The sequence below is a fragment of the Pleurodeles waltl genome, chromosome 3_1 (assembly GCF_031143425.1).
Source record: "Pleurodeles waltl isolate 20211129_DDA chromosome 3_1, aPleWal1.hap1.20221129, whole genome shotgun sequence".
NCBI classification, from domain to species: domain Eukaryota; kingdom Metazoa; phylum Chordata; class Amphibia; order Caudata; family Salamandridae; genus Pleurodeles; species Pleurodeles waltl.
The window spans coordinates 1,783,153,391-1,783,176,106 of record NC_090440.1 but is presented as its reverse complement, the minus strand read 5'-3'; the positions used below and the strand labels follow the sequence as shown (position 1 = coordinate 1,783,176,106).

The following is a 22,716-nucleotide window of genomic DNA, read 5'->3' as shown; positions in this document are numbered from 1 at the left end:
AGGGAGTTTGTTTCAGGAAAATAAAAAATGTATAGTTCTGATGCATAGGGATTTTTCTCATTGTGCATCAGGGTCATTGTTAGTCATGCTCGAGAATTCCAAGTGTTGCATGGAGGTCGAAGTTTCAAACAGCAAATATCAGCCAAGGTCAACACACCCTATATAGAGAAGGGCCACTGTCCCTGTGATTTGCCTGTCTAGTGACAAAGGGGTTGCTATGTGAAGGGTTTCTGTTGGCAGAGCTAATTGAGACTAAGTTGCCGGAAACCCTATAGTTCCCTTCACGTCTATATAAAGCAGATGAACCGCAAAGTTAGTGGAAGTCATCCAGCAGTTCCCAAATACACGTTTCAGGGTCAACTGAGGAGGCTGAGTATTTATGGCTGTGGCAGCCAAAAAACTCTAGTGTCACACTTGAGGATAGAGTGTTGAAGACTTCCAAAACCGTCAACACCACATAAAGCCTTTGTAACAATGAAACAAAAGGACACAGTCAGAGTAAAATAATGAACTGCCAGGCCCGCACCGCAGATGCAATAAACACCAACATGAAAAGGAGCAGTCTGATCTTGTTTCGGTGCAGTAGGTGCAGCACTGGAATATAGTCGAAAGATAGATAGACAGATAGATAGATAGATAGATAGATAGATAGATAGATAGATAGATAGATAGATAGATAGATCATCTTTAAGGTACACAGATGTGGAGCTAAGAACAGTAACTGTATCCCTACCTGTACGTACTATTCTTGAAATTTTGATACATTGTTTTGTAGTATAATATTGACGTCTATGACATTCTGACATGAAATCTTTCTGCAAATGCCAACACAATACTAAAACCTCTGCAATCACCTGAAGGCTTTTGTGTTTTATAAATAAGATTGTCTCCCACATCACAAACATCATACATACAACAGTACTTGTTGTTGGAATAAAACCAAGACCTGCTGACCTTCAGGAAATGTTGGAAAAAAAATCCTTTTCCAAGTCACCTCTTAAAAAAGAACTTTCCAGAAAACTTACATCTGTACAACTGTACATCTACCTGAAATAGGCCTAACCGTACGAGTTGAATGAACATGGTAAAAAAGCACTGCAATACCCACAAGATTTGGACTTTGTGGGTTTTCGCTCTGTTGGGCTTTTCTACCAGAATAATAAAATTTTAATATTGACCTGTCAAAATATTGTGGCCACAATATCAACTACCACAATATCATTAACTAAGGTACATATGTATAGGTAGATATATATTTACTATTTTTAACTCCACTGTTATGTTACTTGCTGTTGTATATCTTCAGGGTACATAGATAAAAAGTTAAGTATAGTACATCTATACTTATATATAAATAAGTACTTCCCTTCCCAAAACTGTTGTGTCATAACTTTTGGAGATGGATATTTATGTCCATCAATATTACACCCCCTCCCCCCCATCAATTGGCAAGCCCCGGGACACTTACTTTATTACTTATAATTCAAACTGCAAAATATCCAACCAACTGAGGTAGTTCCAGAGTAGAGAGCCAAATGTAACGAGGAAAATCAGCAGATCCTGATTCTCTGAATATGGATCTGTTATTTGCAGTCACAGAAGGCGTTAATTGCCCGGGTAAATTAGATCCAGTTGTGCAAAATATTCTAAGGGTAAGCCCTACAGTTTCTATACGATTGTACCAGAAAGACTGAAATCATACTGCACTAAAAAGAAAATTATAAATCCATTAGAAGAGATACACAATATTTCGAAAATGAGACAGCAGAATATTCCAAAGTAAGGTTTTCTAAATAGCACATACCTTTTCCAACAGTCCTTTCATAAATTCAATAGTCAGTGTTTCACACGTGAAAGGCCATTCCTCAAAAGAAAGTCTGGGACGCCTTAGTCTTTGAGATTGTGTATTCTTCTGACTAGAGCAGAAAAAAACGTACTTGATGTCAAACAGGTTAATAGTTTCATAGGCAAAACCTGACTCAGAGAATCTGCACAAATGAAGCACAACAGAACCCAGTCATGCATGCTGCAATGGCAGTTTGGTTTAGAAGGCGCATGTGATAAACTACTTAAATATACAATATACATATACGTAATGTGTGATTATCGTTAGAACACATCTGAGAGATGCAATAAATCACAAGCCGTTTTGTGCAAACAGGTATTTTGTTTATGATGCTTGTTTTGAAATATCATTGGCTTTCATAGCTGCTGCACACTCCACGTTGTGCTGCTTTCAGTTTCTATTAATCATTTTCCTTGATTAAAGTTCATTACATCATTACTTCAGGACATGGGCCTAGGAAGGTGTACTTTGTTAGGAACAGCATTGCAAGACTGAGTCAAAAACATGGCAAGCAGGTACTCATCTTTTTTTTCGTAATGTATGATTACCCTCAGAGGGTTTCTTTACATTTTAGTCTGTTATTAGCATGAAAACAGTGATGCAGTTTGATTATAATAAATAAATAACAAGTTACTTACCTCCTGTAACGCCTTATCTGGTAGAGACTCTATAAAGCTGCAGATTCTTTACTTTAGAATTTTCCTCAAAAGTCAGACTGGTTCCAGAAACTTTTGATGAGCAGTACCCCCGCATTGGTCATTCGACTCCGCGTGGTGTAGAACACACCGGAAATGATGTGTGTGGTGTCTATCTAGGCACCACCACAGCACGCTGATGGCAGTTTCTTATTGTGACTTTCCTTGCCAGAAGCATGGAGGAACACTGACCACTGGTGTGCAAAGCTAGGGACCTTAGAAAGGGTGAACCCTTTACAATAAGTCTGATCACAGAGCAGGGAGGACTGGTAAGGAATCTATGACAAGAGTCTCTACTATATAAGGCGCTGCAGAAGATAAGTAACTTTTTCATGTTATAGAGACTTCCAGCTGCAGATTCCTTACCTTAGAATAGATATCCAAGCAATACAACCCCAGGGGTGGGGCTGCAATACAGATTAGACTAAAAAGTCCTGTAGAACTGAATGGCCAAAGTGACCAGCACACCAGACCTGACTGTACAGGCAGTAGTGCCTTGTAAACATATGAAAAGAAGCCCACGTTGCTGCCCGACAGGTATCCAGAACAGGAACTGTGCAAGGTAACTCAGTGGTTACGGCTTTGGCTGTGGTAGAGTGAGCACGCAAGCTCTCAGGTGGTTGCTTTTTGGCCAATGCATAGCTGTTTTGATGCAGACCACAATCCACTGCAAAATTATGTTTCTCCAACGCCTTGCCTTTCTTGGCTATGACATGCCCCAGTTGATCGTCCATCCAAAACTCTTTTGTAGGGTCATGGTAGAAGGACAATGCTCATTTTGGGTCCAGTCACTGAAGTCTCTCTTCTTCTTTAGAGGGATAAGGTAGGCAGAACGACAGACTGGCCTACATGGAAAGGAGTTACCAGTCTCTGCAAAAACGATGCTCAAGTTCAAAGGGCCAGCTTGTCTGGATAGATGGTAAGATATGAAGGATTTGCTGGCGGTGCCTGTAAATCACTGACCTTCCAGGCAGATGTTATCACCATTAGAAATGCAGTTTTAATGCTTAGGAGACTGAGTGGGCAGTTGTGAAGTGGCTCAAAGGGAGTGCACATCAGAAACCGAAGAACTAAATTCACAACCACTGAGCATAATAAAAGACGCTGGTGAAAACATATGTTTGAGGCATTTCGAGAACCTATGAACAATAGGGGATTTTAAATGGGACGGCTGGTCGAGCAACCACAGAAATGCAGACATGGCAGAAAGATAACCTTTCAACATGCCGAAAGCAGAGCCCTTCTGCAGTAAAACTTGGAAAAGGGGTACAGAGAAAGGATCAACATGTTGGTTTTTACACGTGCCACAAACTTCTCCAACGACAGGCATATACCGTCTTAGTGAAGGGACATCTGGCCACCAAAATAACATTGCGGACTTCGGGTGTAAGTTCGAAAGCTGTCAACAGTTGCTGCAGAATCTCTATGCATGAAGGCAAAGTGTTTTTAGGTTCAGGTGAAGAACTCTGCCCAGTTGCTATGACAGAAGGTCCTCCCAAAGATGCAGCCTGATCAAAGGACCAATGCTCATGCTCAACAGTTCAGGATACCAGACTCTCCTTTCCCAGTCCATAGCCACAAGAATAGATTGGGCCTGGTTGTTCCTGATCTTCTTGAGAACTCTGGGCAGGAGTGGTTTTGGCTGAAAGGCAAATGGGAGGCTGGAGGGCCACCTGGGAAAAGCATCTCTAAGCGAGCATTGCCTTAAAGTCTTTCTTGGCGATCCTAGAGGCACTTTTTCAGGAGACTTACCCTTTTTGGGGATTTTTCAGTGTGCAAGGTTTTGTCACAATTTGCTTCCTGTACTCTCGTGTCCACCACTAGGGTCCATATTGTGGGACTTTCCAATGCTCTAATAAGACTCCGGACCTTCCCCAGCATGCATATCCTGGCTGCCACCCATTTGGACACTACTTGAAAATTACCATCCATTCCCAATCCATGCCGGGTTTTGTAGAAGCCAGTCTGCTAATGCTTGGAACTCCATTACCTAGAATTCCCTGCTCACTGCTTCATCTCCACCAATGCAGGCCAAGAGTAGATGGAGGAATACAGCACACCTGTGGCTGCTGCTAGCTTGCGCACACCTGATGCATGTGATTACTGTGAACCCTTTAAACCTCAGCTCCCTTAAGCCCAGTGTTGGTCATTGTAGCTGCTTTCCAGGGAGCCCGACCCTTGTTTCCTGAAGTTTCCTGAGCTTCTGCTATTCTTAATTCCTGAGTTCCTGAGCCATAGTTATTCCTGTTCCTGAGCTGTAGTTATTCCTTGCTCCTGAGCTGTAGGCTGTAGTTATCCTTGTTAGTGTTTATGAGCTGTAGCAAATCCTTGTTCACAAACTAACACTCCCTGCAGTGTTATTTGACTCCTGAGCTTCAGCTATTTCTTGTTCCTAGTACTGTTTTTGCCAGCAGTGTTTCCTGGTTTCCTTATTTCCTTGATTCCTGCACCAGCACTTCTTGTGCTTCCTTGAAGCCTGCCCTTCTGCATTTTTCTTTTCCCAATCCTTGCCTTTCTTTCATTTTCTTTGTTCCAGTTCCTAGTTTGCTTTTTTCCTGCTGTCTTGCATCTAGTTTCCTTGTATGTTTGTTACTTGTTTTCTGCCAAGTGGGCCCTTTGTTTTCCCTTCTTTCCTGTTAAGCACTCCTTCTTGCTAGCTCCTTGTCTATCGTGGTTGTATTTAGTCCTACACCCTTACTGTTACTGCCTTGCGTATTCCTCTTTGATCGCCAAGATCCATGGGCTTAGCTGACAATCTAGGTGGTGTTTCTTGTCCACTGTGAATATTGTCTTTCAGTTACTTTTTATAACATCACCATAGGGGTCAGGTCCACATACTCTGCCTTTGCATGCATATCCAATATATGGGTATTAGCAGTCAGAATCTGTAACATCAACTGTAGGTGAAGAACTTACTGAGCTTCAGTCCTACCATGTAAAGCTCCCAAGTGCTATAACCCATATTCCGTTATTATTAATGTTGTTATATATATATATATATATATATATATATATATATATATTAAGGATGATGATGAATCATATCCAGTAGCAAGACATTTTAAAGAATACCATGAACAAAACCTCAATACATTGAAATTTTATGTCTTAGACAGGATTGTACTAAATGGGGGTAGGGGGTAATAGAACCCTTGAACTAAGAAAACTGGAATCTCGTTTGATTGTTGGTTTGAATACTATGCAGCCTATAGGATTAAACAAGGAATTAGCCATTCACCTGATAAGCTAACAGCTGTCTTTAGAGTAGTATGAATTTCACGCTGTATTGGATTTGTTTTTTATTTACTGTCTAGCTGATGGTATTTTAATGTTTTTCAGGTGGATGTGTTAAATTTTGATGGGCCTGGTACAGTGCGGAAAAAAAATAGTGGATTGAAGAAAAAGATGAGAAGCAAAAGAGTTACTGTATCCTTTATACTCTCAGTGAGAGTTGTAAAAATATATCCCACTTGGGTATTGACCTGTATGGAGTCCAAAATATTTTTATTAGAGGATCATGAAGATTACTTTAAATCTGTTTAAGTATTTGTAATCCACTGTGGCAATTACTTGCTGTTTTATACCCCCTGGGGTTTTACATTGGATGAGTTATGAATAATTGTGATTGGATTGTAAACATATTAATATGATTGAAATTGGAAATATTATACAATCTAATCATGATATTAATTCAAATTAATCCATGTAATCCATCTTTAGGAATAATTACGTATACAGATATAATTATACCCGTACAGGGTTGAAATACATGTTTAAAGATGGCCTCCATAATTATGCATGATTGGGTTGTAAATATATTAATACGATTGAAATTGGAATAGTTGAATATTTGTAAATATTATACAATCTAATCAGGATATTAATTCAAATTCATCTATGGAATCCGCCTTTAAGATTAATTAATTACGATGTATACAGACTTAATTGCACTTGTACGGGGTTGAAATACATGTTTTAAGATGGCCACCGTAATTGTGTACAAAAAAGGAAGTGTTCAGAGCCCATCGTTTATGTTGTTTGCTTTGTATTGAAACATATGAATATAAGGAAATGAAGGTATTGACAAGGTAAAATATCCAGGAACAAGGAAACAACGATTTCCGAAATGCAACGTCTGGTTATTTTGTTGCCAAATAAAATGGATTAACTTCATTCCAAGACGATGGTGACCGCAGCAGTTTTTCTTCCTGTATGGACTTTTGGTATTTTGGTAAGAGGAACTGTGATTGATATATAGGGTTCGCGTCCCCGCCAAGGACTTCCTTGTTTGGGCTCAGACGGAAGCGATTTTGTGTGGAACTATATATATATATATATATATATATATATATATATATATATATATATATTAATTAAACACATTTGCTGGCATTACCCGGCTAAGTCCACTCTGGCGGGGTTGGTGCGACGTGCGGAAGCCGGCCACCGCTTAATAAAAATAAAAAAAGGATTCCAAGTACCACTGTCACCAGTACCTGAAAAAACGCACTCCACAGTTTTGTTTCTATGTGATAAAGAAATGTAATGGCAACATGTTTCGATCTCCCAGAGATCTTCCTCACAGCCAATGAAAACAATGTGCACCACCTCCCTTAAAAACAAATAAAATGCCTCAAGGATGGTAAAAAGACTATAAGCCATTCACAAAGTGCAAGAAGAAAGACAGAACAGTATATATATATAAAATACAAATAATCAATCTCTAATCATATTCATGCTATAGCTACCATATTGCACAACCACATTTTTGTCAGGTTCTGTTACCGTTGTATAAATATACAAATCATGTATTTTGGCCAGTTGACCATATTACACATCCAAACAACTAATTTTATATTGCATTACCTTCATTGTAAAATTATATCATATTTTTATAATTCTCTAAATTCATTATACAGATATCTATATTCAGGTCAAGTGGCCACACAACATATCATAATCCCTAGACATTATGACATATCTACTACATAAAAACCAAAATAATAATGTAAACTCAATTTCTAAAGTGTCAGTATCCTACATATCGGTTCAGTAGTAAACTGGGATTAATTTATACATGAGAACAAATTGTATATGAACTCACACATCATTGATACCTGCAATCCATTATTCAAGAGGACCATGAAGTCATCCCCTAAGAAAACTGTTTTAATCACATGATTTAACTGACCATTCACTCGTAGCCCTTCCTAGATCTCATTATAAAGATTAGATATTCATCTTATATATTAACCCAATTAATTTTATTTTATTTTCTCATGCCTAACTTCAACCAATAAACAAACCAGTGCACCCGCATAAATGAATATATGAATATATAAACTAAGGAGAGTACTGAAAAGACTTCTACCTATTATTCCACCATAGCAAACTAAGAGAGCAAAAATGCATTACAAATAGAGGGATGCCCCTAACTCTTGTCTTCCATAAACCCAATCATAAACATAATACAAGTAACGAGAAAGGTGCTACTGATTGTCCCATGTTATAAATACTTTTATCCTATATGGACCGAAATCTCCTCATCAAGATTCAGACCCATCGGGCCTTACTGTTAATACGCACAATATATTCAGACTCCAAGATCTGGAGTTTCCTCTCTCTGTTGCCTCCTCTTGTTGATACCTCCACCCTGTCAATACCAAAAAAGGAAAGAGAATCAGAATTTTTGGCATGTTCTTGTTCCCAATGTCTCGCCAAAGGATAATTATATAACAATTTCTAATCCCTCTCAAATGCTCCAGGATGCGCTTCTTGACAGGAACAACTGTACTTCCAATATATCGTAAGCCACATGGGCATTCTAAAACATATACAAAGAAATCATTATTGCACATATGATTACCTTATTAATCTGTCTCTCCTGTCCACTTGGATTGAATATGTCTTCACATTTACACTGTTCTTGCAGGATTTGCAGCTGCCACACTTAAAAAAGCCCTTCTGTTCAGTCAGCCAACTGCCCTGTTTGGGAGCCTTCTTCATGTCACTATGCACCAGAAAGTCTCTCACTGATCTTGCTTTGCGATAAGTAATCAAAGGGGAAGGCGAGACCTTACCACCAATCACACTGTCCGATTTCACCACATGCCAATGTTTCAAGCTCATCCTTCTGATCTCTTGTGATATGGCACTGTAAAAGGTAATGAGTCTCTCCTTCCCCTCATCTGTAGAAATTCTAGATTTCTTTATAAAGAGATCCTTTCTAGGGGCACTTCTTGCTCTATCTCTAGCCGCCATAAGGACTCGATGGAGAAATCCTCTCACTTGGAATCTATGTAGCATGATGGCCTCTGCTTTCTCATATGCATTCACATCACTACAATTACGCCTGACACTCAATAATTTCCCAAAGGGGATGCTCCCTTCAAATTGGTCCGATGAAAGCTAGTGCACACCTTGCCTCCCTGAATCTCCACATGCACATCACAAACGTCAATTGCACTACTATGGAACTGGTGAGTAAAAGCTAGATTTAGCTCATTACTCGATATGAATTTCAAAACACCAAGCAAAAGACTAGCAGAACCATCCCAGATGACAAAAATGTCATCAACGTACCTTGTCCAAAGGGCTAGGTGCCTCATCCAATGCTCGTTCTCATCTGTCCAAACATGTTGTTGTCCCACTAGCCCATAAACATGCCAGCGAAACATGGAGCAAAGCAGCTCCCCATGGCCGTGACAGTCACCTGTCTACACCATTTCTTGCTAAAGATGAAAAAACTGTGACTAAGACAAAAATACAGCAAATCTAATAACATCATGGTATGATCATACATATGGATAGCCTTGTCACAAAAAAGTGTCTTCATGCCCCAATTCCCAATGCATGGTGAATGCATGTATACAAAGCCACAACATCTATGGTAACCAAAACATATGTGGACTGCCAAGGTATTTCCTCAATTCTAAAGATTAAATCTGCACTGTCCCTGCAGTAGGAAGAAAGATTCAACATATAAGGTAACAGGAAGAAATCCAAATAAGTGGAGGTAGGTTTCAAAAGACTACTATTTGCCGAAATGACTAGCCTCCCTGGAGGATTGGTCTTATTTTATGGATTTCTGAAAGCATATAAAAACAGGGTGCCACTGGTTTTTGTACATATAGGAACTGAAATTCTTCTGTACTAAGAAGACCTTGTTCCCTCCATTCTCCAAGTTTACTGTAGTAACATCCTATAGACTGCTTACAGGGAGTGCAGAATTATTAGGCAAATGAGTATTTTGACCACATCATCCTCTTTATGCATGTTGTCTTACTCCAAGCTGTATAGGCTCGAAAGCCTACTACCAATTAAGCATATTAGGTGATGTGCATCTCTGTAATGAGAAGGGGTGTGGTCTAATGACATCAACACCCTATATCAGGTGTGCATAATTATTAGGCAACTTCCTTTCCTTTGGCAAAATGGGTCAAAAGAAGGACTTGACAGGCTCCGAAAAGTCAAAAATAGTGAGATATCTGGCAGAGGGATGCAGCACTCTTAAAATTGCAAAGCTTCTGAAGCGTGATCATCGAACAATCAAGCGTTTCATTCAAAATAGTCAACAGGGTCGCAAGAAGCGTGTGGAAAAACCAAGGCGCAAAATAACTGCCCATGAACTGAGAAAAGTCAAGCGTGCAGCTGCCACGATGCCACTTGCCACCAGTTTGGCCATATTTCAGAGCTGCAACATCACTGGAGTGCCCAAAAGCACAAGGTGTGCAATACTCAGAGACATGGCCAAGGTAAGAAAGGCTGAAAGACGACCACCACTGAACAAGACACACAAGCTGAAACGTCAAGACTGGGCCAATAAATATCTCAAGACTGATTTTTCTAAGGTTTTATGGACTGATGAAATGAGAGTGAGTCTTGATGGGCCAGATGGATGGGCCCGTGGCTGGATTGGTAAAGGGCAGAGAGCTCCAGTCCGACTCAGACGCCAGCAAGGTGGAGGTGGAGTACTGGTTTGGGCTGGTATCATCAAAGATGAGCTTGTGGGGCCTTTTCGGGTTGAGGATGGAGTCAAGCTCAACTCCCAGTCCTACTGCCAGTTCCTGGAAGACACCTTCTTCAAGCAGTGGTACAGGAAGAAGTCTGCATCCTTCAAGAAAAACATGATTTTCATGCAGGACAATGCTCCATCACACGCGTCCAAGTACTCCACAGCGTGGCTGGCAAGAAAGGGTATAAAAGAAGGAAATCTAATGACATGGCCTCCTTGTTCACCTGATCTGAACCCCATTGAGAACCTGTGGTCCATCATCAAATGTGAGATTTACAAGGAGGGAAAACAGTACACCTCTCTGAACAGTGTCTGGGAGGCTGTGGTTGCTGCTGCACGCAATGTTGATGGTGAACAGATCAAAACACTGACAGAATCCAAGGATGGCAGGCTTTTGAGTGTCCTTGCAAAGAAAGGTGGCTATATTGGTCACTGATTTGTTTTTGTTTTGTTTTTGAATGTCAGAAATGTATATTTGTGAATGTTGAGATGTTATATTGGTTTCACTGGTAATAATAAATAATTGAAATGGGTATATATTTTTTTTGTTGTTAAGTTGCCTAATAATTATGCACAGTAATAGTCACCTGCACACACAGATATCCCCCTAACATAGCTAAAACTAAAAACAAACTAAAAACTACTTCCAAAAATATTCAGCTTTGATATTAATGAGTTTTTTGGGTTCATTGAGAACATGGTTGTTGTTCAATAATAAAATTAATCCTCAAAAATACAACTTGCCTAATAATTCTGCACTCCCTGTATATGTTTCATGCGATGAGATCTCATAATCTCTTGATCTCATAAGCTGTCTACCAACTTCCTTCAAATATTCCTGCACATCCCAGAAGACTACATTTCCACCCTTATCAGAGAGTTTAATTACTACATTAGAATCGTCTGCTAATGATTGAAGAACCAATTTCTGAGATACAGTGAGATTATTTTGAGCAAAATGGTTCTTACTTTTCTGCCACATCTTCAATAGATCCTTTGTCACTAATTCCTGAAAAGTGTCAATGTTGTCATGTGGAGTATTAGGGTTACACTTTGATTTAGGTTTAAATGAGTTGCTGCTTGTTCTATCCAACTCTAAATTCATTGAAAACAAAACTCCCTTTCTGATTGAGAGGACTCTACACCATATTCCAAATCATGCAAAGTCCTAAGGCCCTTAATGTCACTGAAACACATATTATCAAAAGTGTGATACACAACCAGGAACTAAGACAGAAGTTCTTGAAAGTCCATTCCTCTGTTGCGTGAACATCTTTAATAATTTTAACTTTCAACAGAACACGGACACATCAATGTGAGTTCTACAATAATCCATATTAGCTACAGGACAAAATGATAAACCTAACTCCAAAAGAGATTGTTCACCTGGATTGAGTTCATGAGATGATAAACTGACAACAGTTAATTGGTTCTCACCCATTATCTTTTCTTTGTTTGCTGTGTTAATTTCCCATGTGGCAATTCTGTGTTGTTTCTTTTTCCCACGTCTCGTATTTTTACACCTTTGTCGCTGTCTGCGTCTTTTCCTCCTAGCCAAGGTTCGTCTTGCGGGCCTCGGCTTTGCCGTAAAAAATGATACTCATCCAAGGTGGATAGAGGCACACCATCCCTATTGCCACCACTTGGAGGCTCTTCCAAATCCGAATAAATTCCTGAACCAGATTCAGGTGTGCCCAATTCTTGCTGTCTCAATCCACCCCCCTTGTTTGAAAACTCTCACTACATTATCATATTTCCTACCAAACGTAAGGATACAGCCAGATACATAATCATGTTTGTCTCTCAAGAATTTCATCCTTTTCTTCATCTGAATTTCCTGTTCATATTTATTGAGTCTCTGCTCCATACATGTTATAATTTTTTTTATTTCATCCTGTTTAGTATATTGATCCAAAATCTTTTTTATTTTCACTATCTCTTCGGACGTTTGTTCAAGTTCCAATTTTGCGCATTTAGATAATAGGCCCAACATCCCTTTGCACGTGGAAGCCAATAGAGCTGACCAATCCTCCAACAATTTCAGATTGGGATTTTGGTATGTGGGGGTAATTAAAATACGTAAACCCCTAGGGACCCTGCCCACCTCAATATAATTATCCAAAGATGTAGTCTCCCACCAGCGGTTCATTTCCTTTTTCACTAACTTTTCATACAGGAATAAATGTTGTTTCAAAGTTCTGGAGGGCTCTAGGACACTACTTATTGTTGCTCCATTGAGAGACAGATATCCTTGTTCCTCATTAAAAATATTGCACACTGCTTCCGCCCGTTTCGAATGCTATTCATCCATGACAGATATATATATATCTTGCACGTTTGTCCTGGGGTATTAGTTAGTCTGAGTGCCACACTGGCTCTTGAATGCCTGTTCTTTCTGTTCTGAGCCTTATCTCGCTTATTCCCTTGAACAGAGCTTCCCCTTTGGATCACCTCTTCTGACTCTCTGTGTGATCTTGGGCAGCTATGTACCAGTATTCTGCCTCCTTTGTCTTCCCTGCCACCAGCCTAGCCAGCACCCCCACCTCGACAGTTCCTGGCAGGTTTGATCACTGTCCTCAGAGAAAGGCACATTTCTGGATTTCAACTTTTGTAGCCAGAATATAAGTCTACCCTTGCTGTCTTTCAATGTCTTTTGTGAAAAGTTGTGACATATTTTGCAGTCTTTCACCTTGCGAACCAGATGCAGGCAGTAAATGCAGTCTTTATGTAGGTCCTCTGCGTGAAGCCTCTTTTTCCCCACGTGTCCCACAAGGGCCGGATTGATCCTTTTTTAGTGAGTTCTGACATGATGGTTAGTCAGAATATTACCTACTTGTAGGTAGTTATAGTTACGACCTACTTTCCATAGGAAAAGAGTTTTTTATTTGCTTATAACTTTGGTGCAATTTAATGAAGATTCACAAAATTTTCCCCAAAAATGGTCTTGCCGTGTCTTATTGTGCCTGGTAAGTTTCGTAGTGATTCATCAAGCAGGGGCTGAGAAAGAGGTGGCTGTAAAAAAACTGTTGCCAAAGTTAATTCCCATATGGATTTTGAACAGGACTACAGCTCTAACCGCTGGATGGAATTACATCAAATTTGGCAGAAAGCTAGCTTTTGGTCCATAAACCGTGCTTTCTGTGATTTGGCGTACATCCGTTTACATTTTCACAAAAAATCATGGAGGATCTGCTAATCAGTCGAATATACAAAAACAAAAAACAAGTACGGTCTCCTGCACTTGTTTAAAATGTAGCTCTGGGGTGGGCCAGGTCCTGTGGGCATAAGGCTATTTAAAAAAATTAAGGAGGGGGCTCACGGGGCCCCCCTTCTAGGGCTCATTTGAGCCACGGGGACTGCCACGTCCCCTGGGCTTTGCCAAAATAGTGGCGGGGCAGCATGTACCCCCCTTCTGGTGCTTTGCATGCCTTCTGGACCACCACCTTCCTAGGGCTAAAGAGAAAAATGCATGGGTTGGCCGTGTGAACCCAGTGGGCCCCAGGGATCACCACCTCCTCGGGCCAAAGACTTGATAAAATCTGGGAGGGGGACTCAGGCCATGTACATTCCTGGGGACCATCACCTCCCCGGGGCTGGCCCATGTCAATTAAAGAAGGAGGGCCACACTGCCCTCCGCTCCCCTCCTGCAGCCATTAATGGGACTGCAGTCGGCCAACTCCCGGGGCAGGGTCCTGTTATCTCCCGAGGTGCCCACCCTTGGGAGACAGCTGTTTGCTTTTGCTTGGCAGGAGCTGTAACAGCTCCCACCAAGCAAAAGCAAATACTAACTCCACTCCCAGCAAGCAGGAACGTGAAAACTGCTACCGCTTGCTGAGAGCGGAGTCTACATCTGTCTCCCTGCCCTGTATCATGCAGGGAGGGAAAAAGGTGAAATATCGCTCCTACGTATATTTAGCAGCTCCCTGCGTGTGGGAGCAATGCTGTCTCCTGCAGGAGCCGGCTGGGACCGTGGGGGCTTGAGGCTCCCCCTGTGGTTCCGATTTTGGAGATGCGTTCTTGATTCACAGGAATAGGATCGCATCTCCACCATACAAAAACGCACCTACTTCTGCAAAGTACATATAATCCTAACGTCTTGCATATGGCCAGGGTAAAGCAAGTGTGTTTTCTCTGCAGTTTCACCTTGAAAGGATAAATGAAATCCTTGATGGAGGTGTTTGCATTGTTGCTCTTCTAACACAATATCTTATGAGTGATACTATGAGCATGTAAAACAACCTACAAGCTCCTTCCCATATACATTACTGGTATGCAATGTCTTACCGCTGTTTTCCCAATGTAATGGACAGCTTACTTGAAGGACTCCTAGCACGTTTCTGGTCAATTTTGGAGACGCATTCTGGATACAAAGGAATACGATTGCATCTCCACCAACCTAAGAAGCACTGTAAAGTACAAATCATCCTCACATCTTGCACGAGGGCAAGGCAAAGCAAACGTGCTTTCTCTGCAAGATTCGGTGTGCGGTAGAAAATCTGAGATGGGAGCCTCTGTGGTGAGGCTCTAAAGGGTGCTGTCGCCTGATTGGCTGGACTTTGGGTCTTTTTAAATAATGTTAATAAGCTATCAAAGTGAATGTCCTTTGATACTGACTTCTATGTAAGTTTTTTCTCTACTGCTTTCTATGGTACCATGGGACTCTCACTACGACAACAGGGTACGTTTCAAGCATATGAATCTATGAAAGATCCAATACTAGAAAAGGTTAGGATGCATTACAAGGGAGATACGATTCCCAAGCTGATTGTTTATGAACTGAAGCACTGAAGGTAGCCTGCAAAAGAAACAAAATATTAAAGTTAACAAGAATACTTAAGGTGGAGGGTAAAAGGCTCCCTGAACAAACCTATTACAATGGGTATGCAGTATTCTGTGGGCACAGAGTACTACAATTGGTTGGTGGAAGTCCATTTCAAGCCCAAGTGGCTTGCCAGTAAGCAAGGACACCTATGGGGATGTATATAGGCAATATTAATAATGCTGCAGCAGAGATCGACCCAGTGCGGGATTTAGTTAGTAGGTGGTTGTGCAACTACAGTGATGACCCTAGCCAAGTTTGAAGACAGGAAGGCAAGGGGGTACCAACTGACAGATAAAAGGAAGGAGAGGAGAAGGAAAAGGCCTGATCATTTCCTGAGAATCATTCGCTTGAGGTGTTATAGCAGGTAATCAGTAGCCTGAGGTGTAACATCAGAGGGGACTGGCGACTCCAGCAGAGAACTGTGAGGTGTAGAGGATTTAACATCACTGGCTGAGTCCTGAGGTTCGGTGGTGTCAGACAAGCCATAGTCATGGAATGATGCTGCCATTTCTAAAGCTGATTGCCTGTCATTGTCTATCTGTGCCTCTGATGGGACTGAGCAGCTGGCCACAACACCAACTCTTTGCTGGGAAGATCGTCTGAGCCTATGCCATGACATTGTGTGCTTTTCCTGATTCGAAGGAAGGCTAGTGCCCGATAGTTGCTCTAGAATCCTTCCCAGGTCACTAAAGGATTGTCGAAGTTGGATTTATCTGCTGAAACGACCCAGAACGTGGCGGGAAAAGGAAGGCAATAGGAGAGGTCCAACTAGAGCCGTCTGTGCTTAACCCCTGTGAAGAAGGCACGTTGGCACTGCATCACAATGCTATCATCCAGGATTAACATAATGCTGCTGTTTTCAATTTCGAGTGTGTCTCTTGCAATACTTCATGCTGGCCCTATAGTCTTGCAGTTTAGCCACAAGCGGGTGGGGAGTGGACACTGGAAATGGTTCCAGCAATGTCCTAGAATGTTCTATGGCAGCAAGAATAGAGTCCAGCTATTGTTGCTAGTAGGATGCAGGACTTTGAAAATAACTGTTCAGTTTCTGGACTATTTCAAATCTGCCATGAGCTCTTGCAGAATTATTTATGTCAGGCCCATTACTTTGGATGTAAGGAAGTACCACAATAATATAGTTACATATATTTACTACACACTAACCTAGAACACTACAAATGACAAAATGTATGTAAAACATTAGCACAAGCAATTATAAGGGATGTGAAGAAAAAGAAACATTTTAATGAGGGGTTGTTTAGAGCCTCCTTTGTAGCCTCTTTCTGTCTATTCGATTCTCACATATCTTTACCCTGACAAGCAGGGGAAAACGCAATTGTTGTGCCACCACTGTTCCAAGTTCAATGGATTGCCGCTCTGAGGTCTATCACAGCGTCCCCTTGCGTCCGATATTCTATCCCTGAGCAGCCGAAAACCAGGGATTTTGTAGACTATTGCAGTGGATAAAAGCCAAATAAACTAACTTCCACTCACTCTAAGAATTTGCATGGAAAAACAGCATGCAAAATATATGCATTTGAGGCGCAATTTCCCTTATACTTAACACGAAAAGCTTTGGCGATTGTCACTCATATATATATGCGTTGAGGTTGAAAATATATATATATATATATGACTTCTAAAGAAGTATGTCAAACGTCATGAATTGGCAAAACTTCAACCTGAAATGAATGATAGCAATTCACACCTTTGTAATCGGAAAATTAGTTATTTTAAATAAAAATAAATTCCCTATCCAAAAGGGGTTAAAATAATAGAGATTCATGACGATATGACCCTTTAGAAATACACAGTTACTCAGGTTTACTATTCCTTGTCACAGTTCTTACACTTTAAGGATGTTTCATATCCAGGAGTGAGCAAATTTGCTCTCCATTTAAACCTCGTTAAAATATGGACATCCAGCCTCCTTCACTGATGACACAAATGCAAAACCCTTCACCTACGAATCTTGTTTGTGGTGCTCAGATAATATCACAATGGTGAAAGACACTGACCACATAAAAAGAAGTGAGGGAAGCAAAATTAGACAGTGAAGGAGAAGTATAGAAACCTGTGCAATGAGGATTATGGTTACAAGCCCTTTAACCCTCCACCCTTCTTACTCATCAGTCTTTTCAGTTTGAGGATACACCAAGCAGTATCTAGTCTTTTATCAACACTGCTCAGCAGTCATCCATGAGATATGCACAGTTCATGCAAGTCAGATGAGTGCTCAAATCAACTGCAAAGGCTTTGACCACCAACCCACATTTCAGTACTATTAAACTACCCACCCCAGCAGGACAGGAGCTGAGCTGCCCTCACATGAAAAACAATAAAGTGTCACAAGGCCAAATCGAACAACTGTGGAGACATAAGTTATGGAGGGTTACAGATTTAACCCACTTACTGTAATCTTACCTACTCTAGATACCTAACAGTACCTCCAGGGGCTGTGCCTCCTTTGCTTCTAGGTAAACCCTCCATAATACACATCCTAGGACCATGCAACATAGTGCAAGATTGACGCAAACCTTAAATGAGATTCATGAAGGCTTCATAATTCCCGGGCAATGCAACTCAGTGCAAGTCGCTGTGTAACATTACTCTGAGCCAGGGAAGTGTTTCCATGGGTGTTGCGTGGGTGTTCCCTGCAACATCCATGGATTTTGAGGCATTCGTAGATTTACAATATCTTGTAAACCTGGGAATGCGCCAAAAAGATATGCCTCCCCAGGAGAGGCGTAATGAGGAAAATATGTTTATTTCTCCTCGTTTTTTCTTCTTTCTATGTGTGGTGCACATAAAAAAAGCCCCTCAGGATTGTGTTTGTGCAGGAAGGTGTCTCTTCCTGAACACAAACAATCGTGCATGCACCATGGTGAAAGGGTGCCTGCATTGGCGCTAGGCAGTCAAAAGGGCGCCAGCACAGGGAGAAAGGACAGGAATGCACTATATTGAATACATACGGCACATTCCTGCCCTTTAACTGTGACGCAGGGCAGTGTAGCAAGCTGACTTGCTCCGCTGCCCTGCCGTATGCCACAAAGGCCATAAATATGGGCCCTGCTTTTAGATCTCACCCCGGCAGGGCATGCACTGTCGCTTCAAGACATGCTGTATCTACTCTGTGAACTTTTAGCACGTCCATTGCTTTTCATTTGTTCCTTTGTGTACTTTTAGAAATTCCTTGCTTTTCAGTGGTAAATCAATGCCATTTGTCCCTCCTTTTGGTGTATTGTTCCCTCCCTTGGAGACTCGTCTTGTTACATGTCTCATTTAGCTTCTGGCTATTTAAGCTACTTTCGGTGCACTATTTATTTCGACTGCCTCAGCTCGTATTCTCGTAATTCTTCTGAAGCCAACGCGCTCACAGTTGTAAATCATGTTTGTATCTCATTTCTTGTCCTGTCCCCCAATCACTCTCCTCCCGCTGTTGCTTGTTTATTTAGTTTCCGATCAGTATTTTATTTTTTTGTTACAGCATTGTATTAGTATTTTTCTCGAGTGTAGCCAGTACTTGTGGTGCCTCCTTTCCTCCCTCCCTCCCTCTCTCGCACCCTCTTGCTCCCCTAAGCTGCCACTGCATTGTATTAGTATTTTTCTCAAGTGTGACCAGTACTTGTGGACCCTCCTTCCCTCATTCCCTCTCTCTCGCACCCTCTGACTCCCCTCAGCTATCTACTTCTCAGAATATTTTCTGAGTTTCTCAGCTTTCAGAGTGCGTTAACTCAGACTTGCAGAAAATGCATCATGGCCCAGTGCCAGCCCCCTTATCAGCATCTTGGCCCTTCCCCCCCATTGATCACACACAGCAGAGCTTCCACCACGGCCTGGCATCAGTCCCCTGTTGCTTACTTTCCCTCCATCAATAATGTTTTCCCCTCACTTGTTTTTTAATCATGTAGGTATATTTTATGGGAAATCAGCAAGATCAGAAAAAAAGTTTCCAGAAGAAACAGAGGACTGTAAAAATCATACTGCTTGGGAAATAAGCTTCTTCTCCTTCGTTAGGGAGATCACTAGACTGACTAAATTTACTTTTTTTAACGAAGAGCAGAAGGAATCAACCTTGAACGGCTGAGCTTGCTGTATATAAAATTGCAAAAGAGAAAAGAGGGAAAGGGGGCTCCAGTATTTCACACCATGAGCAAACTTCTTGTACCTTTGCATGTATACATAATGAATATCACACAATAAAATGACAGACAGAGTCTTGAAACTTTTCAAACCCTCACACCCAGTCACAGATCTGGGTTTAATCCATTGTTATTTTGCTTGCCACGTCACCCCAGTTTGGTCCCAGCTATATGCAAATCAGTATTGACCCTGCTCCCAATGGGAGCTGTCCAGCCTGAACTGCCAAGCCAGGTCCTCCTAGATAGGATTCAAGCATCCTAGAACCAGTTTCAGGGTATCACCCTTCATCAGCCAGGCTAGCTTGAATCCAGTGGTGCAGCAAGCAAGGGACCCACGTCTGGGCATACCCTAGCCACATAAGGTGCACAAGGCAATATCACAAAATAAAATGATGGACAGAGTGTTGATTGCTTGTTTCCGGTCCAGGGAGGACCTGGCCTGGAAGTTCGGGCTGGACTGTTTGTAGTGCTTAAGCACAATGTAATAGCAGCGTGTTCGCTGCGTGGGCCGGTCAGCTGTATTCAGCTGTGTATAAGACCGCGCGCGCAGCGGAGACGCTGACACGCGCCCGTGTTTTGGTTCTTCGGTGTTCCTCGTGCTGAATTATGCAGCGAGGAACGCTGGAGATTCCTGAGCAACGGTCGGACGCCGCGGCTGGGGATTTTGACATCGGAGGGCCGACTGCTGGCGCTGGGGTGATTTATTGTTCAGTTTACAGTTTATTCTTGTACCAGTGGAAATAAACAGTTGATGATTGGAACTTACAGGCCTACCTTCGCGTTGTTTCAAGCTCACTTCATTTTGGCGACGAGGAGCTGTGAAACTGGATCACCCCAGGCACACATCGTGTAGCCCACTCGTGCTAGTACTAGTTCTCTGCTAATGTATGACCTCCTGGACTAATTACAGCGAGTTTTTTTTTCATGTATTTTCTCCCATGATCCCTCATTCTGGAGGTGATGGTGCAGGCAGGCCCATTTTCGATGGAAAGAGTGGCGGACATCTTTGAACATCATTTGTAAATAGTTCTTGGGTCTACGTTTCCAGTCATGCAGTCGGTCAACCCTCCGCCACCTTTTTTGGAAACACCCGGTGAGCCAACTATACCATGGAGGCAATGGTATGATGCGTTTGAAACATATATGGGTGCTATTGGAGCGTCAAGATTTAGACCGGAAAGAAAAAAATGCTTGTTACTCCATTCTTTAGGTTTTGAGGGAAGGTCGGTATATAAACATTTGCCAGAAGTTCAAGTGGATGAAGGCGAGGAACTCGATGAATTTGAAGACGCTATTAAGAAATTGGGCAACAGATTTGATGCACCACCAAGTTTAGTTATTTCAAGACATAAGTTTTTTAGGAGAGAGCAAAAAAGTGGAGAAGATGTTAACATGTACATTTCGGTACTGAGGAAACTTGTGTCGGAGTGTCGTTTTGAAACATTTACGGATCAGTTAATACGTGACCAATTTATTTGTCACTGTTCTGATAAAGCTATAAAGCAAAAATTGTTGTCCTTGGGGGATCCTTCTTTGTCGGATTCCATTAGGATTGCTAAAAGCATTGAGACTGCTATTAAATCTGCTAAAGAATTGGAATGTACTAATGATGAAATGGTGAATGTAGTTCAGAGATCGGATGACAGACGCAAGACTATGGCATTTTCTCACAACAAAGTCGAGGCGAACAAATCCTGTAGTTTTTTCAAACAGTCTAATATCTGTTTTAGATGCGGCTACACATTACATGTAAAAGGTGGAAAAGCATGTCCTGCAAAAAATGTTCAATGTAGATCGTGTGGCAAAATTGGTCATTTTGCAAGGGTTTGTCAAAGTAACAAAAACAGTTTCACTAAGGTTAATGTGGTCAGTGATGATACTGATGACAGGATGGATGAATTGATGAATGAAATACAAGAGATGATTCTGGCGGTGGGAGACCAGGACATAGTGTCTGGTAATCCTGAGCACTGTATTGATCCATATGTTTTTGTTCAAGTTGGAGACAAAACGTTGAAGTTACTGGCTGACTCGGGTGCTAGAATCACTATGATCACCCAGGAGCTTTTTGTACAAAACTGGGGAACAAGAAAGTTGAATCCACCAGATAGGACTCCTATCTCTTATGAGGGAAGGAGGATTGATTTAGTAGGTTATTTTGATGACATCATGGTTTTCAAGGGTCGGCGCATTATTGGGAAGGTCTACGTAGCAGTGAAAGGACTGAACATTTTAGGATGGTTTCACCAAGGGCTGTTTGGAATGGTTTTGCGCCCAGGCGAACAGGTGTCTGCTATCAGAGACTCCTCTGATATTGAGAATTTGTTGAATGAGTTTCCATGGGTTTTCTCTGGTGAGTTAGGGAAAATAAAAGGGTTTACACACAAGATTAAGGTGAAGGATAAGGCTATTCCTATTAAACATAAGTTGAGAGGAGTGCCATTCAGTGTCAGAGATGAGCTGGAAAAAGAATTAGATAACTTAAAAAAAAAAAGGAATTATTGAACCTGTTGACTCTTCATTATGGTTATCTCCATTGGTTGTCGCAAAGAAAAAAAATGGAGATTTGAGAGTATGTGTGGATTTGAGGGCACTTAACAAAGAGATCTGGGTAGACTCTCATCCCCTGCCTAAGATTGGTGAGATGCTCTCCTGTATTAATGGAGCGAAATTATTTTCTAAACTTGATTTGGCTACTGCTTATCACCAAGTTGAATTGACTCAGGATTCTCGGCACTTCACGGCTTTTGTTTCCCCGTGGGGAACATATCAATATTGTCGTATGCCGTTTGGGTTGGCGTCAGCGGCGTCTGTATTTCAGAGGATTATGTCTACTCTTCTCAAAGGAATAGACAAAGTGTGTATTTTCCAGGATGATGTGTTGATACATGCGGGTGACCGAGAGGAACATGATTCAATTTTGAAACAGGTTTTAAGTAAGTTTGATGGTGCTGGGGTTGTGTTGAAAAGAGAAAAATGTCAGTTTTTACAAACGTCTGTAGAGTATCTGGGTCATGTCATCACAGCTGAAGGTGTGCATCCCAGACCAGGTCTGGTGGATGCGATTGTGAGTGCACCAGCTCCTCAGGACAAGGGTGGTGTCAAATCATTTTTGGGACTTTGCGAGTTTTATTCTAGGTTTATTGAAAATTTTGCTACGCTAGTCAGACCCATCTCTAATTTACTCAAGACTAATT

The 22,716-nt window shown here is 41.4% G+C and overlaps 1 protein-coding gene across 4 annotated transcripts in view; it reads right to left on the bottom strand.

Annotated features, from left to right (window-relative positions):
• The window catches only part of RFTN2 (raftlin family member 2), a 478,219-nt gene that overhangs the window by 205,755 nt on the left and 249,748 nt on the right, over nucleotides 1–22,716 (bottom strand). For all 4 annotated transcript variants that reach the window (XM_069225820.1, XM_069225818.1, XM_069225822.1 and 1 more), the window contains one exon: nucleotides 1,805–1,916. In XM_069225820.1, coding sequence (XP_069081921.1) covers nucleotides 1,805–1,916 — 112 coding nt within the window. The remainder of the gene's footprint in view (nucleotides 1–1,804; nucleotides 1,917–22,716) is intronic.